Source organism: Carcharodon carcharias, chromosome 21 (assembly GCF_017639515.1).
Source record: "Carcharodon carcharias isolate sCarCar2 chromosome 21, sCarCar2.pri, whole genome shotgun sequence".
Taxonomy (NCBI): Eukaryota; Metazoa; Chordata; class Chondrichthyes; order Lamniformes; family Lamnidae; genus Carcharodon; species Carcharodon carcharias.
In genome coordinates this window covers 39,163,623-39,181,810 of record NC_054487.1, presented here as the reverse complement: position 1 = coordinate 39,181,810, position 18,188 = coordinate 39,163,623, and the positions used below count along the sequence as shown (strand labels likewise).

Below are 18,188 nucleotides of genomic sequence, written 5' to 3'. Positions count from 1 at the left end.
GTTTTTATTTAAACGGACTATTCCCTTTTATATTACATTTGCAACTTCTCAGTCACTATATATTTCTGGTAATTTAAATGAAACCAAATTGTGAAAATAAACACAGGCCTATCAATATTTAAAAAGACAAAAATGATAGCATTGTATTCTGGTTGCGACCATTCTTCAGAACATGAAAGAGAGCTCCTTTTATAGGACTGACCAAAGCAAGGAATTGTGGAAAGAACAGATAAGGTCAGATATGGTGAATGTTGTTATAAGGAGTCACTGAACAGTTTTAATAACCTGTGACCAAATTGGGTTGAAAGCAAAATACTTCGGATGATGGAAATCTGAAATAAAAACAGAAAATGCTAGAAAAACTCAGCAGGTCTGGCAGCATCTGTGGAGGGAGAAACAGAGCTTACGTTTCAGGTCATGACATTTCATCAGAACTAAGAAGAGTTAGAAGTGTCATAACTTGCATGTGGGTAAAATGGGGGAAGGTAGGAAAAGAGAGCAAAAGGGGAGGCTTGTGATAGGGCAAGTGAAGGAGATATTGGGCGGAATTGTCGCAGACTTGCACTAAGTGCAGTAGTGGGCGGGTAAAATGATGTTTTACCCGTCACCCACGATGGCGTGTTTTCACGCCATATTGTCCCAAACCCACCATATTATCTATGCATTCCCGGAAACATGTCGTTTCCATGGCGGACAGATTCTCATTCGCCCACTGCCCGCCATCACCTCACTGCTTCATCACGCCGGGTGCTATATTTAAAGTGCAGCCAAGCACACACATCTCAGTGCTTCCAGGCCATGACCACTGTGGGGAAAATGTCCACGAAAGGCAAGAAGACTGCAGCCCCCAGGTTTAGCGATTCATCACTGAAACGCCTTTTGGATACCGTGGAGGCCTGCTGTGATGTCCTGTACCCCCGCTCTGACTGCAGGATGGGCAACGGCACAACCAGCCTGGCTTGGGAGGCAGTGGCTGCAGTGGTTAGAGCCAGTGCCCTGTAAAAGAGGACAGCCACCCAGTGCTGCTACAGGATGAAAGGTCTCGTCTGTTCCTCCAAGGTAATTCACTCTTCTCATCACTGTCAACTCACACACTCACAAACCCATCACACATCCACAGGGATCTCACACCTCAAGGGACAACACCACGAACTCTCACACACACCCTCACATCTCCAGGCTCATATCATCTGGAGCTCGTGCCCTCATCCCATCCATGGCTCCGCTCACCACACAAACATTCCAGGCAGAGTCATGCATCCTGTTCACACTCTCTCCATCTGTTTTCATGCAGGAGAAGCCTGCTCACATCAGTAGGGCGAGGTTCCAGACTGGGGATGGAGTGGCTGACATTAGGCCCCTCACTCACTTTGAGGAGCATGCTATCGCGCTGACTGATGAGGACATGGACAGTGTTTGCGGTGACAGTGAGGTCAGTGGTGGACACCCATCTGAGGATCCTGCACCACATCATCCCTCTCTCAACGCCACTGTGAGTGCTGTTTCTCCAGCTTTGGACTCTGCTGCCATGCACTAATTATCTCTACTATGATTCACAGGGAGCTCTGCCAAAGGACCGACACCCTCAGCCAGCCAGTCCCTCAGCTACATCCACGTCCTCACCTCCAGCCAAGAAGAGGCCTCGCCCACTGAAGAGCTGGAAATAAGCAGCCCAAAAGACCTGTCACCACAGAGGGAGCAGCCGGCCCATAACTGATTCTGGAGGGAAAAGTGTGTATGTGGCAGGGCCTTTCAGATTCTTGTGCAAGCAATCTCACACGCACACAGATCCTTCACCTTTCACACCCATCTCAATGTCCTGAGCAATTTTCAGCGCTGCCTGTTGGGGTTCTCTTTCAGTTGTCCACCTGAGCTGACCCGCATCTCACCCCACCCAATGATCACACTCCCATGCAGCACCTGACCTCACCCACCACAACTCTCATTTCACTTTTGATTTGGACAGCATGGTGCTAATTTGGTTTTACTTTCACTCCCCCATCCTGTACCCTCCCCCAATCACCCATTTCCTTTCCCCCATCACAGTTGACCCCCCTGGCATCACCTTCCACCTTCTCTCTGTAACATACCAGCCACAAGCCTTCCCCTTCGGAGATGACTTGGCAAACATGCATGTTCTCTTCCTTCCCACTCCTGTGCACATTCACCAGCACATTCCCTCTCTGCACCCCTTCCCCCTTTCACACCCCTTACCTCCTTTGCATCCCTTCACCCCTCAGCACCCTTCCCCACCTGGACCCCTTCCCCCCAGAAGCCCTTCCTCCCAGGAATCCCTTCCCCCAACCACACCTCCCCCCCCAGCCCTCCCACTGCCCCCCGGACTACCACCCCTCCCACTTAGTCACTCCCCCTCCCTGACTCCTTCTTCAGTGATCTAATATCAAAGAGCTTTGTTCAGCCTCTGAGGGTTTTTATAGTATTACAAAAACAACTTATAAAACAAAATACTCAGAGCACGTTCGATGGTTTTAATCACCAAATGTGATGGGGACAATGGATTGTCAGTTTTTTTCAGTAACTGAGCTTAATATTTGACTGGCATTTTTATCTGCATCTATCTTACAATCATTTGTGAGCCTCTGCCACTGACAGTGCCATTTCTGTGCCCTTACACTGATAAACAATTCCTAGATTTTCAAAATTAGCAAATCTTACAGAAACATAAGATATTCATACAAATTTCAGCTGTGAACTTCAAATGACATTTAAAGGAAGATGATATGGAATAATTTTTGGTTTGAGTTCCATTAAAAGGATGGATGAAGATAAAAAATAGTAATATACACACGCGTGCAATTCTTATTTAAAGATACCCAATATCTGAAAGTTGTCTGAAAGCTTCTGCAGAAAACAAAATTCCCCCAAATCAAAGATGCTCTTAGATGTATGTGTGAAGTATTAAAATGAGTGAAAGGTGTAGAAATGCACAACTGTGCTGTAAATAAAGAGGAAAAATAAAGAAATGGAACTCATTTAATTTCTTTGATGGGATGTGGACATTGCTGGCAAGGCCAGCATTTGTTGCCCATCTCTAATTGTCCTTGAATTGAGTGGCTTGTTAGGCCATTTCAGAATCAACTAACTGCTGTAGGACTGGAGTCACATGTAGGCCAGACCAGGTAAGGAGAGAAGATTCCCTTCCCTACAAAGGGCATAAGTGAACCAGATCAGTTTTTACAACAATCAATGATAGTTGCCTTGATTACAATTACTGAGACTAATTCAATTCCATGTTTTATTAATTGAATTTAAATTCCACCAGCTGCTATGGTAGGATTAGAAACCATGTCACCAGACCATTAGCCTGGTCTAATAATTACTAGTCCAGTAGCATTAGCACTACACCACCATCTCCCCCAGTCTGCACAGAGACAAAGAGCAAGGGTTAAAAATTGGTTTCCTTCCATTTTTAGGTGCAAGGGTCCATCTCTGACACTTCCCTTCCCTTCCTTGACCTCCCTGTCTCAATCTCTGGTGATAGACTGTCCACCAATATCCATTACAAACCCACCGACTCCCACAGCTATCTCGACTACAGCTCCTCACACCCCGCTTCCTGTAAGGACTCCATCCCATTCTCTCAGTTCCTTCGCCTCCGTCGCATCTGTTCCGATGATGCTACATTCAAAAACAGTTCCTCTGACATGTCCTCCTTCTTCCTTAACCGAGGTTTTCCACCCATGGTCGTTGACAGGGCCCTCAACCGTGTCTGGCCCATCTCCCGCGCATCCGCCCTCACGCCTTCTCCTCCCTCCCAGAAACATGATAGGGTCCCCCTCGTCCTCACTTATCACCCCACCAGCCTCCGCATTCAAAGGATCATCCTCCGCCATTTCCGCCAACTCCAGCATGATGCCACCACCAAACACATCTACCCTTCACCCCCCTTATCGGCATTCCGTAGGGATTGCTCCCTCCGGGACACCCTGGTCCACTCTTCCATCACCCCCTACTCCTCAACCCCCTCCTATGGCACCACCCCATGCCCACGCAAAAGATGCAACACCTGCCCCTTCACTTCCTCTCTCCTCACCGTCCAAGGACCCAAACACTCCTTTCAAGTGAAGCAGCATTTCACTTGCATTTCCCCCAACTTAGTCTACTGCATTCGTTGCTCCCAATGTGGTCTCCTCTACATTGGAGAGACCAAACGTAAACTGGGCGACCGCTTTGCAGAACACCTGCGGTCTGTCTGCAAGAATGACCCAAACCTCCCTGTCGCTTGCCATTTTAACATTCCACCCTGCTTTCTTGCCCACATGTCTGTCCTTGGCTTGCTGCATTGTTCCAGTGAAGCCCAACGCAAACTGGAGGAACAACACCTCATCTTCCGACTAGGGACTTTACAGCCTTCCGGACTGAATATTGAATTCAACAACTTTAGGTCTTGAGCTCCCTCCCCCATCCCCACCCCCTTTCTGTTTCCCCCTTCCCTTTTTTTTTCCAATAAATTATAAAGATTTTCCTTTTCCCACCTATTTCCATTATATAAAAAAAACCCCCCACTAGAGCTATACCTTGAGTGCCCTACCATCCATTCTTAATTAGCACATTCGTTTAGATAATATCACCAACTTTAACTTTAACACCTATGTGTTCTATTGTACTATTGTCGTTGACATCTTTTGATGATCTGCTTCTATCACTGCTTGTTTGTCCCTACAACCACACCACCCCCCTCCACCTCTCTATCTCTCCGCCCCCCCACACACACACCTTAAACCAGCTTATATTTCAACTCTTTCTTGGACTCGAACTCAAGTTCTGTCGAAGGGTCATGAGGACTCGAAACGTCAACTCTTTTCTTCTCCGCCGATGCTGCCAGACCTGCTGAGTTTTTCCAGGTAATTCTGTTTTTGTTTCACCATTCACAATCTGCCCACACCTGGTCTGGGAGAGGCAGAGAGCATGCAAACTTCTTACTGTCTCCTCAATAGAATTATTGAAGCTTTCAGCTGAGTGCAATTCACACTTGTGGCTGGATGAACACTCAGCAGGGGACTTAGGAGCGCGCTTGGCTAGTCTGTGTTCCAGCTAGCCCGCCCCTCTTAAAGAGGAGTGTACCTACTAGAAGGGCTGCTGACTGGCTGTAGTCCTAGTAGCTGCAAGTAGAAGCTAAGCTAATGGAGTATCAGAAAAGACAAAGGGTTCCCAGGTTGCAGAACTTGAGGCCTTAGCGATGGAGATCAAATGGAGGAGAGGTGCCAGGAGCCCCTCAAGGAACAATCTATGAAGGAAATTAGAGCATGTGGCCAGGAAGGTCATGGCACCAGTATCACAAGAAGTTCAACAACCTCCGACAGATGGTTAAGACTTTTCTCTTATTCATTCACGGGATGTGGGCATCGCTGGCTAGATCAGCATTTACTGTCCTTCTGCAATTGCTCTTGAGAAGGTGGTGTTGAGCTGCCTTTTTGAACTGCCACAATTAATGTGTTATAGGTACACTCACAGTGCTGTTAGAGAGGCAGTTCCAGGATTTTGACCCAGCGACAGTGAAGGAACAGTGATGTATTTCCAAGTCAGGATGGTGAGTGGCTTGGAGGGGAACTTCCAAGTGGTGGTGTTCCCACCTATCTGCAGCCCCTGTCCTTCTAGATGGTAGTGCCTGTGGGTTTGAAAGGTGCTGTCTGAGGAGTCTTGGTAAGGTCCTGTAGTGCATCTTGTAGATGGTACACACTGCTGCTATTGTGCATGTGGTGGAATGGAGGGAGTGAATGTTTGTGGATGTGGTGCCAATCAAGCGGGCTGCTTTGTCTTAGCTGGTGTTGAGCTTCTTGAGTGCTGTTGGACCTCCACTCATCCAGGCAAGTGGAGAATATTTCATCAGACTCCTGATTTGTGCCTTGTAGATGGTGGACAGGCTTTGTTCAGGGGGGTGAGTTACTCGCCACAGGATTCCTAGCCTCTGACCTGCTCTCGTAGCCATAGTATTTATGTAGCTAGTACAGTTCAGTTTCTAGTCAATGGTAACCCCCAGGAAGTTGATAGTGGGGAATTCAGCGATGGTAATGCCATTGAACATCAAGGGGCGAAGGTTAGATTCTCTCTTGTTGGAGATTGTCATTGCCTGATACTTGTGTGGCGCTAATATTACTTACCACTTGTCGCCGAAGCCTGGATATTGTCCATGTCTTGCTGCGTTTGGACATGGACTGCTTCAGTATCTGAGGAGTCGCAAATGGTGTTGAACATTGTGCAATCATCAGCAACATTGCCACTTCTGACCTTATGATGGAAGGAAGATCATTGATGAAGCAACTGAAGATGGTTGGGCTTAGGACACTACCCTGAGGAACTCCTGCAGTGATATCCTGGAACTGAGATGATTGGCTTCCAACACCACAACCATCTGCCTTTGTGCTAGGTATGGCTCCAACCAGTGGAGAGTTTTAGCCCCTGATTCCCATTGACTCCAGTTTTGCTGGGGCTCCTTGATGCCACACTCAGTGTAGCAAGGGCAGTCACTCTCACCTCACCTCTAGAGCTCAGCTCTTTTGTCCATGTTTGAAGAAAGGCTGTGATGAGGTCAGGAGCCAACTGGCTCTAACGGAACCCAAACTGAGCATCAGTGAGCAGGCATTAGCTAAGCAAGTGCACTTGATAGCACTGTTGATGGCCTCTTCCATTACTTTACTGATGATCGAGAGACAGATGGGGCGGTAATTGGCCAGGTTGCATTCCTCCTGCATTTTGTGTACAGAGCATACCTGGGCAATTTTCCATATAGCCAGTGTTGTAACTGTACTGGAACAGCTTGGCTAGGAGTGTGGCAAGTTCTGGGGCACAAACCTTCAGTACTATTGCCAGAATATTGTCAGGGCCCATAGCCTTTGCAGTATCCAGTGCCTTCAACCATTTCCTCACGTCACGTAGAATGAATTTAATTGGCTGAAGACTGGCATTTATGATGCTGGGGACCTCTGGAGGAGGCTGAGTTGGATTATCCACTCGGTACTTTTGGCTGAAGATTGTTGCAAATGCTTCAGCTTTATCTTTTGCACTGCTGTGCTGGGCTTCCCCATCACTGAGGATGGAGATATTTGTGGAGCCTCCTCCTCCAGTGAGTTGGTTAATTGTCCACCACCATTCACAATTGATTAGATATGGCAGGACTGCAGAGCTTGGATCTGATCTGTTGGTTGTGGAATCACTTAGCTCGGTCTATCACTTGCTGCTTATGCTGTTTGGAATTCAAGTAGTCCTAAGTTATAGCTTCACCAGGTTGACACCTCATTTTTAGGTATGCATAGTGCTGCTCTGGGCATGCTCCCCTGCATGATTCATTATACCAGGGTTGATCCCCTGGCTTGGTGATCATTGTAGAGTGAGGGATATGCTGGACCATGAGGTTACAGATTGTGGTTGAGTACAATTCTGCTGCTGCTGACCAACAACGCCTCATGGCTGCCTAGCCTGGAATTGCTAGATCTGTTTGAAATCTCTCCCATTTAGCACAGTGGTAGTGCCACACAACATGATGGAGGGTCTCCACAAGGTTTGTGTGGTGGTCACTCATAGACTTATAGATGTCTACAGAACAGAAGGAGGCCATTCAGCCCATTGTGTCCGTGCTGGTCAACAAAGACCTGACTACACTAATCTAGCGCTTGGCCCATAGCCCTGGAAGCTATGGTAATGCAAATGAATATCTAAACACTTCATAAATGATACAAGAACTTCTGACTCAACCACCCTTTCAGGCAGTGAGTTCCAGACTCCCACCACCTTCTGGGTGAAAAAATTTCTCCTCAACTCCCCTCTTAGCCTTTTTACTTCTTACCAATACAGTCATGAACAGATGCTTCGGTGGCTGATTGACGAAGTTGAGGTCAAGTATGCTTTTTCCCTCATGTTGGTTCCCTCACCACCTGCTGCATACCCAGTCTAACAGCTATGTGCTTTAGGACTCAGCCAGCAATGGAGCTACTGAGTCACGCTTGCTGATGGACATTGAAGTGCCCCACCCAGAGGACATTCTGTGACCTTGCCAGCCTCGATGCTCCCTCCAAGTAGTGTTCAATATGGAGGAGCACTGATTCACATCAGTTAAAGGTGGGAGTAGTCATGATCTGCAGGAGGTCTCCTTGCCCATATTTAACCTGATGCCATGAGACTTTTGGTTGCAGAGTTGATCTTGGGCTACTCCCTCTATACCGAATGACAGGACATATCCAGGGATGGTGGTGGGGTCTGGAACATTAGTGAGTATAACTATATCAGGTTGTTGCTTGACTAATTTTGGCACAAGCTTGCAGATGATGAGGAGGACTTTGCAGGATTGACAGGGCTGAGTTTGCCATTGTTGTTTCCAGTGCCTAGGTGGACCAACCAGTTTCATTCCTTATAGGCTTTCTAGTAATTGTGATACAACTGAGTGGCTTGCTAGGCCACTTCAGGAGTTAACCACATTACTGTGGATCTGGAGTCACATGTAAGCCAGCAGATTTCCTTCCCTAAAGGGCAGTAGTGAACCAGATGGGTTTTTACGACAATCATTTTATGGTCATCGTTAGATTTTTAATTCCAGATTTTTATCGATTCTGCTATCTACTATGGTGGGATTCAAACCCTGGGTCAATTCAGCAGAGCATTACCCTGGGTAGCTGGATTACTTGTCTAGTGACAATATCACTACACCACCACCTTCCCTAGGTTAGTGTTTGTATCTTCAAAGGATATGCCCATTAATCCTAATCCACCAAGATTTTATATTGATTTTGATCCATTTGCTAGTTTCTTTTTTATACTCCTTTTCTGTAACTTTTACTATCTGCGTTGTCAGGTTTTGCTGCTCTTTATACCTTTCCCATTCACCAGGATCAGCACTATTTTTTCTATTATTGTATGCTCTTAGTTTTATGTTGTCTCTTACCTCTTTTCCCCAGCTGTCTTTTTTTGGCAAGTAGAGCTTTTCCCTTTAGGGGTATAAATTAATTCTGTCTCACATTAAATTATTCTTGAACACCTCCCACTGGCCTAGTCATTTTAATCATTAACAGATTTGCCCAATTTACTTTGGAAAGTCTCTTTCGCATCCCTTACCTAAACCTAGAATCTTAGTAGCTGTTTCAGATTTGTCCCTTTTAGAAACTACGTTGAACTTGACCACCTTGTGATCACTGTTTATGAAAAGTTTATGCATCATTAGGCTGTTAACTAAATCTGGATTTTTGCTCATTATTAAGTCTATTATGGCCTGCCCTCTTGTTGGTTCCAGGTCTTATTGTTGCAGAAAAGTATCCCAGATGGTCTCAAGAAATTCATTATCTTTCTGACAAAATCTGCATGGGAGTTAAAAAAAACCTTTAAAGTCAATTATGGTCTTTCCGAATACTGGCACAAGTAGTGTTATGGAGCTCAATTTCAGGGCCATAAATTTTCTTTCAAGCAACCTTAATCAGACTTTTTTATTTTACTAATTAAAATCAATATGCATATTTATTGTTTGATAAAACATTACAAATTTAGAATATTCATAAGTTATCCCTAAGGACTAAGGATAATGTCTGAACCTGATAATATAGGAACATATGAAATAGGAGCAGAAGTAGGCCATTAGGCCCCTCAAGCCTGCTCCACCATTCAATAAGATCATGACTGATATGTTTGTGTTTCAATTTCCAGATTTCCATCTACCTCTATTAGCCTTTGATTCCCTTGTCTAACAAGAATCTATCTCTGTCTTAAAAATATTCAATGACCCCGCCTCCACCACCTTTTGAGGCAGAGAATTCCAAAGTTGCACAACCCTCTGAGAGAAAAAATTTCTCCTCATCTCTGTCCTAAAAGGGCGATCCTTAATTTTAGAACAGTCCCCCCTAGTTCTGGACTCACCCACAACAGGAAACATCCTTTCCATGTCCAACTTGTCAATACCGTTCAGGATCGGATACTTCAGGCAAGTTACCCCTCACTCTTCTAAACTCCAGTGGGAACAAGCCTAGTCTGTCTAATCTTTCCTCATAAGACATTCATTCATTCCAGGTATTAATCCAGTAAACCACCTCTGAACTGCTGCCAACGCATTTATGTCCTTCCTTAAATAAGGAGACCAAAACGGCGCACAGTATTCGAGGTGTGGCCTCACTAATGCCCTGTAAAATACGAGAGGGAGAGTAAATGGATTTTTTTATGATAAAGCTTAACAACGAAGAGCAGAATTACAGACATGGGAGGAGTAATATAAATGAGACACAGTATAAATGCAAGTTGTTGTTGGGGTAAACGCCCCTGATAGATGGTTGATGTCAAAGATATGCACAAATCTCAGTCAAATGTTTTGGTACTTTAAAAGGCTTGCAGTAAATTACTACCAACGAGCCTGATGATTTCAGGATGTTACACAGTTAACCTTTTCCTCTTCCTATGGTCAAATATGTTTGCTGCAGGTGAGGTTGAGTTTCGATAGGCTTTAAGATTTCTTTTCAAAGTCAAAAAAAGCCTCTTCCCTGGAGGGGGAGGAGCATTTCTTGCTTGGTAAAGGCTAATCCAACCGACAATGCTGCTGTGCACAGATTAAATGCCAACCATTATTTTGAATTGTATTCATTGAAAAGAGTATAATTTTGTTCAAAAAAGTATCCCTAAAATGGAATAATTTAATTGTCAGTAGTTATTCCGTATATCTCTTACCTTGTAATTCACTGTATACAAATTTTAACCACATGTAACATTTGACATTTCCAATTTTACGGGATAAATTGCTACCAGTTGCGTTTGTGAGAATGTCTGAGGACTGCAGTTTCCTGGAGAGTTGCTCAATTTCCTTGGGGAGCTGGAGAGAACTTTCCCAGAATTTGTTTTGAATAGCTTGGAGGGGGGGGGGGGGGGTTGCATCACTGATCCCCTGGGTTTCCCTGGACAAGGAGTGGAATGGGTTGCACCATAACTGGATTTGAAGGACCCAATGATCTTTTCCCTGCTTTTTGATTGTTTACATGTGATACAGGCGACAGATAAAGTGGATGCCAAACTCATGTTAGAAAGCATGACAAACTCCCAATGTTTTTATTTCAGATCTCCAGCGTCTGCAGTATTTCACTTTTATTTTATTCAGTGCCCACTTCTATCCACATTACATTAAGTGGTATAAGAAAACATACAGCAATCAATAAAAACAAGGATACCAGATGGTAAAAAGATGTTACTTTTACTTAAGCAACTCCTTATCACATCTCAGAGAAATTAAATCATTATGGAAGCAAACATGGCAACTAATTCAGCAGATCTGACAGCATCTGTGGAGAGAAGGACAGAGCTGTCTTTCTCTCCACAGATGCCGTCAGAACTGCTGAATTTTTCCAACATTTTTGTTTTTGTTTCAGATTTCCAGCATCCGCAGTATTTTGCCTTTAGCTATGGCAACTAATTTGCAGCTTGTGGAATCGTACTGTGTATAATGAGATGAATAACCAGAGTACCTATTCTGGTGGTGGTGGTGGATTGAGGGAAAACATGACCAGAGTACCGACTCTTCTTTAACAAGTACTACAGGATCTTCTATGTCTACTACAACAAATAGACATGGCCTGGATTAAATGTCTCACATTGCAACATTACAACAGTGCCTACACTTCAAAAGTACTTTATTAGCTGTAAAGTACTTTGGAACGTCCTGAGGTCATGAAAGGTGCTATATAAATGCAAATCTGTCTTTCTCTGACAATGCGAACCAGACTTAAACCTTGTTTTATGTCACGCGCTCAAGTGTTGAAGTAAGGATTTGAATCCATAACCTTCATGACTCAGAGATGAATACTGTCACTATATTGGTGTCTAGGTTTTAATGATAACAGGGAATCAAATTTTCATTGAGGTGAATGAATAATGTTCATAGTGCAGGATACCAGGATTTGTCAGGGTAGGTGAAAAGACATATAACGGTTAGATTATGACAAGTTTGAGTTTTCGAAGTATTTTATCATGTTAAGAATCAGCAATGAAGGAGGAATTTGTTGTGGGGAAATGAGAACAGACTATTGTCATATATTAATAACTCATGACATCACAGAGTTCAAAAGTGATTCAGTCACATTTCAAAACACATCTAAATTCTTCTAAAGATACTGTTTTTGTTACAGCTGATGATGTTTGGATAATTCATTGTTTAGCAACAGAAACACTACATCTTGCTTTCTTTCATGGCATGTTGGCATTGCTCTCAAGGCCTGAATTTGTTGCCCATCCCTAACTGCCCTTGAGAAGGTGGTTGTGAGCTGCCTTCTTGAATCGCTGCAGTCCATGTGTTGTAGGAATACCCACAATGCTGTTAGGAAGGCAGTTCCAGGGTTTTGACCCAGCGACAGTGAAGGAACAGTGATATATTTCCAAGTCAGGATGGTGAGTGGCTTGGAGGGGAAATTAGAGGTGATGGTGTTTCCATGTATCTGCTGCCCTTGTCCTTCTAGATGGCAGAGGTCGTGGGTTTGGAAGTTGATGTTGAAGGAGGTTAGGTAAGTTCCTGCAGTGCATCTTGTAGATCGTACACACTGGTGCCATTGTGCATCAGTGGTGGAGGAAGTGAATGTTTTTGGATGGGGTGCCAATCAAGCAGGCTGTTTTGGATGGTATCAAGCTGCTTGAGCATCGTGAGAGCTGCACTCATCCAGGTAAATGGAGAGTATTCCATCACACTCCTGACTTTTGCCTTGTAGATGGTGGGCATGCTTTGGGGAGTCAGGAGGTGAGTTACTCGTCTCGTGATTCCTAGCCTCTGACCTGCTCTTGTAGCCACAATATTTAATATGGCTAGTCCAGTTCAGTTTCTGGTCAATGGTAACCCCCAGGATGTTGATAGTGGGGTATTTAGTGATGGCAATGCCATTGAATGTCAAGGAGCAATGGTTAGATTCTCTCTTGTTGGAGATGGTCATTGGCTGGCACTTGTGTGGCGCGAATGTTACTTGCCATTTGTCAGCCCAAACCTGGATATTACATAGGCCTGAGGCCTGCAGCCACTAATTTTTACAATTTTATATTTTTGCATTTTATTTCTGCTTTGCTTTTGCTTTTAAGCCTATATTCAATATTTTAAATTATTCAATATTCAAAATCTTACTTTGTAGGCATTGATTTGATGTGTTTGTGCTTTGATCATTAATCAGTTGTATAATCAGCAATATTGTTAGCTGTAGATTTGGACTTTTTCCCAAGGATTTTTCTTGCACATCATATTCACAGCTGCTGTTTTGACCAAACATTGTAGATACGCAGCCACTAAAAAAAGTTATTTTTTTCCCATTGTTTTAAAAAAAAGGAACTGTTGTTACTATATTTACCCCAATGACACTTAGACTACAAGCCAAGACGACGAATGGCCTTACATGGTGTGGTCAACTAGTATGGTCATCAGGAGATGGACATAACACTTGATGGATGGCAGATGGGAAGACACCAGCAAAAGGTGCATAAATATCCTTGATATTGCAAAGTCTGCTTGGCCTTGCACTGCCTATGAGGAGAATTGATAAGGACTGAGACTTGTTTTGAGAATGCCTCAACCATGCCTCGAATAGCTGGAATGGAGCCAGAAATGTGGCTTAAAGGGACACTGCTTCCAGGACTCAGGGCTACAGATGAAGTGGAATAGTCAGTCATTGATGACTACAGGAGGAAGGGCCAGGGATGGAGTGACTGATCCGTTGTAAGTTTATTCAGAGACTTGGAAGATTTTCCCCTCATTGGCTGGGTAGGACAGGCAGGCCCGTGAGTGGCCATGCAATAGCCTACCGCCCGCGAACGGGCACCACCCGCAATTCCACACTGGCTCCCCAATTAACAGCCAGCCAATGTGAGTCGCACATTGAAATGCTTAGCGCTGCCTGGGTGTGTGGGGGGGGGTGCGGGGGGGGGGGGGGGGGGGGGGGGGGGTGGGGGTGGGGGGGGGGGGGTGGGGGGAGCGGGGTGGAGGGGGGAGAGGAGGGCAAGCATGGAAGTCAGCGCATGCATGTGAGTGCAGTCACAGAAAGCTTCCTGAAGTCACAAAGCTGCCTCATAGAGCTGAAGATTTAGAACATTTAAAATAAAGATTTTAAAAATTATGGTAAATATGTCCCATAATGTGACTGTCACATGAGCAGGGACATGTTAGAAATTAGATTTAACAATTTTTACCTTAATTTTAATTAAATCAGAAACCTCATCCCGCCGTTGGATGAGGTTTCCTCAAAAATCCAAAGGCTGCTTGGCCTTTTTACCTGCCCGCCAACTGTAAGGTTGGACAGGCAAGGAAAATAAATTAAATTTAATTAATTAATTAATGAACTTTAACAGCCCTCTTAACTGTCGGCGGGCATGCTGCTGACTCCCCACCGACCGAAATATCACGCAAAATCGCGATGTCAGGACATTCGCCCGATGTCATCATGCGCTATTTCAAGCTCATGTGTGTCGGGGGTATGCCTGTGTGTCGGGGGCGTGCCCGTGTGTCGGGGGCGTGCCCGTGTGTTGGGGGCGTGCCCGTGTCGGGGGCGTGCCCATGTGTCGGGGGCATGCCCGTGTGTCGGGGATGTGTCCGCACGCTGGATGAAAAATTCAGCCCCTGGTAATGTGTGTACCAAGGAGAATTTTACCAAATTAGGTTCCTGACTTAGAACAGACTCATTTGGGATTATCCATTTTGGGACACTGTCGTGAACAGACCATTTGTGGTTAACATTTGTAATCTAGCATAAAGCTGTAATATAGTATAGTGTGTATGGTATTTAAGTAGAGTTGTCTTTCTTCCTTTCTTTTAATATGTAAAGTGCTTTCTCCTTTCAACGAAGTTATCTTTCTTTCTTCTTACTTATTCCTTTATATATTATTAATTATAATTTCATATAATTATTATGATTATCATTATTCAATAAAATTGTAGCTTTAACACATTGCTTGGCATTGTCACTCATATCTGTTACATCCAGAGTATGGCTCCAAACCTAAGTGAGACTCCACAAGGGGCTGTCACATCTCTCACAATTGTCTAGGTCTCGCTGCATTTGGATATGAACTGCTTCAACATCTGAGGAGTTGCCAATGGTGCTGAACATTGTGCAATCATCAGCAAACACCCCCACATCTGATCTTGGGGTACTTTCCCCAGTAACACTGCCCTGGAGCTCGGAAGTTACAGCCCAAATATTCCTTGAGGAATACAATTGAAAAGTACGGACATTATGGTCAATTTGTATCGGCCCTTTGTTAGATCACGCATAGAGTACAGTGTGTGGTTCTGGTCACCATATTATAAAAATGGTATAGGGCCTGAACTTCTGCAGAGTGGTTAACAGAGTCGGATTGCCACTCCACTCCTAATTCCTTAGCTTGACAATTTTTTGATCATGTCTTGCTCAGTTTTCAGGCCGTCAAGAACTGTGCAGGTCAGCATGCTCCTGAGGCCTTCAGTTGGGTACTGCCAAATCGGACGTAAGTAGGCCACGCCCCTGTTTTACAGCACCAACTTCCGTAAATCAGGTGAGTTTAAAGGGCCAGGGAGAAGGGAGGTTTGTCAGGCAAGTGGCTAGAACTTGGGGTGAGGAGTCGGCCAGTTGGAAGGGGGGATGGGGATGTTCGGTCAGTCAGGTGTAGGGTGTGGGGGGGGGTGCAGTTTCAGCCAGCCACACAGTTTGGGTTGGGGGTTAGGGGAAGTCCCCTGGGAGTTTGGGCATGTGGGAGGAGTCCCATGAGGCGTTGGTGTGGGTCTGTACAATAGTTACCCAGAAGCTAGAAATAGTTTTAATTATTTTTCTGGGTAACTATTGATGTAACACACTCAGAACCATCCAAGGTTTGCAATTTAAATTGCACTTTAAGGATGGTTCCCAGTGCAAGACAATTGCCCAGGGGGAAGGCAATTGCCTTACAATCCTTACCTGGGAACTCCCAGGGGTGGAGGTGCTCCCCAGCACATCTTTAGTGTACCCCCCCAGATACACTGCCATGGAGCTTGGAAGTTATGGCCCTGTAGAGGCACTGGAGAGGTTACAAAGAAGATATACAAGAATGATACCAGAAATACAGCGATATGCATATCAGGCAAGGATTGACAGGCTGGGTCTTTTATGAAAAAAAGGCTGAGGTATTTGAAATCATGAAAGGTTTTGGTCAAGTGGATACAGAGAGAATATTTCCTCTTATGTGGAAGAGCATAGCTAGAGGCCATCAATATAGGATAGTCAGCAAGAAAACCTGAAAGGATTTGAGAAGAAACTTCTTTACCAAATAGTGCTAAGAGAGAAGCTCGCTACCACAGGGCGTGGTTGAAATAGATGTATTTAAGACAAAGCCAGACAAGCACGTGAGGAAGAAGGGAATAGAAAGTTACAATGATAGATTTAGATGATGAAAGATAGGAGGACGCTCAAATGGGCCATGAACATTGGCATGGACTGGATGGACCAGATGGCCTATTTCAGTGCTGTTGAACCTAGGTACTTGTCCAGACAATCACAAAACTAAAAATAGAAGACTAACACTGTGTGAGCATTAATACCCTATTCCACTGCCCATCCCTTATATCCCTTATTTTCTCTCCATCTCTCCTGGATGTGTTATTTGCTGCTTGGTTAGGTGTTATAGGTGCTGGTCAAACAATGGCTATTTGTTCAAGCAGCAATTCCTGTGTAAACCTCAAAGGTAAACAGCAGCAGAATATTTGTTTATGGGGGCATCTCAGCCAAACTTAGCCTTGCCCTCATTTGGCATCCACATACATATACTTTCTAGCAAAAGTCAATGGATAGTTATCATTGAGTGGGGACTCTATCTGAGTTTTCCCCTTTGGTGGTCCTGTCGCTTCTGATTGTAGAACACCTGCTATTACCCCCTCCCTCCCTGCCACCCCCAGCTGAGATAAACTAAATCAGAACAGACTATAGATCAAATCTGGGACTTTCTTATGTCTCAGTTCCACATTAATTTACAAAGTGGCCCATCAGAATGACCGCATTTGTCTCCAAAAGAACAAAACAGCAAGAGAAGGCCATTCAGCCTCTCAAGCCTATTCTGATTCAATTACAACAGTAACCTGTATTTACATAGCACCTTTAACATGATAAAACGTCCCAAAGCACTTCACAAGGGCAGCTGAACATGGTTGGGCCTAGGAAACTGCCCTGATAAACTCCTGGGGCTGAGATGATTGGCCTCCAACAACCACAACCATCTTCCTTTGTGCTTGGTATGACTTTAGCCAGTGAAGAATTGTCCCTCTGATTCCCATTGACTTCTGTTTTCCTCAAGCTTCATGATGCCACTCAGTCAAATACATAGGGCAGGATTTTCCCCCTGTTGGGGGCGAAGTTGAAGTGTGGGCGCTCACAGGCGCACATCCAATCAGCTCCCCCAATCGGGGGTGCGGCGTCATTTAACGTGGGCAGACCAATTAAGGCCCGCCCAGCATGACATCTGCACAGAAGCGCTATACGCTCCCTGTGCGGGTGGGGGAATTCCTAAACCTGAGAATCTATCGTGCATGCGCATGAAAGAGTGCACTCATCTCCCTGAGGCTCAGTGCTGCCTCAGGGAGATCGGCTCTACTGTATTAAAAACAGAAAAAAAAATCCCTGACATATCCCTTCATGTGACATTGTCACATGAGTTGGGACATGACCATAATTTTTAAAGAAACTTTAATTAAATTTTTATAAACTTACATGAAAACTCATCCCACCCGTGGGTGAGGTTTCATGCCTTTTTCTAATTCCCGCCTGGGCTCCTGGCCTGCCCACCAACCTTAAGGTTGGACAGGCAGGTCCATTAATTAGCTTAATTAGTCTGTCAATGGCCTCAGTTGGCCATTGACAGGTTGGCGGGCACACAACTGATTCCGCTGTGCTCCCGCCTTCCTGAAAATTTAAATGGAGCGTGGTGACGTTGGGAGTTCCGCCTGACATCACGGCGCATCATTTTACATGTTGGCGAGCAGGCCCCGCCCCCTGCTCGCCGACAGGAAAATCCTGCCCTTATTGTCAAGAGCAGTTGCTCTCACCTCATCAAATGGACCAAGGCTGTAATGAATTTGAGCTGACTGGCCATGGCAGAACACAAATTGAGCATCAGTGAGCAATATATTAAATTGCATGAAATTGTCGTATTTGCACAGTGGGTACAAATTAAATTTCCCACAGAAAGTTAGAGCTAGTCTGAAGTGAGGAAGGAGCCACTTTGGAAGCACACTGAAAATT

The 18,188-nt window shown here is 44.8% G+C and overlaps 1 protein-coding gene across 1 annotated transcript in view; it reads left to right on the top strand.

Annotated features, from left to right (window-relative positions):
* Positions 1–15,475, top strand: part of LOC121293054 (hyaluronidase-5-like) — a 61,885-nt gene extending 46,410 nt beyond the window's left edge. The window contains exon 6 of the mRNA XM_041215646.1: positions 15,358–15,475. Within this exon, the coding sequence (XP_041071580.1) occupies positions 15,358–15,437 (80 nt within the window). The 3' untranslated portion in view covers positions 15,438–15,475. The remainder of the gene's footprint in view (positions 1–15,357) is intronic.
* The last annotated feature ends 2,713 nt before the right edge of the window (positions 15,476–18,188 follow it).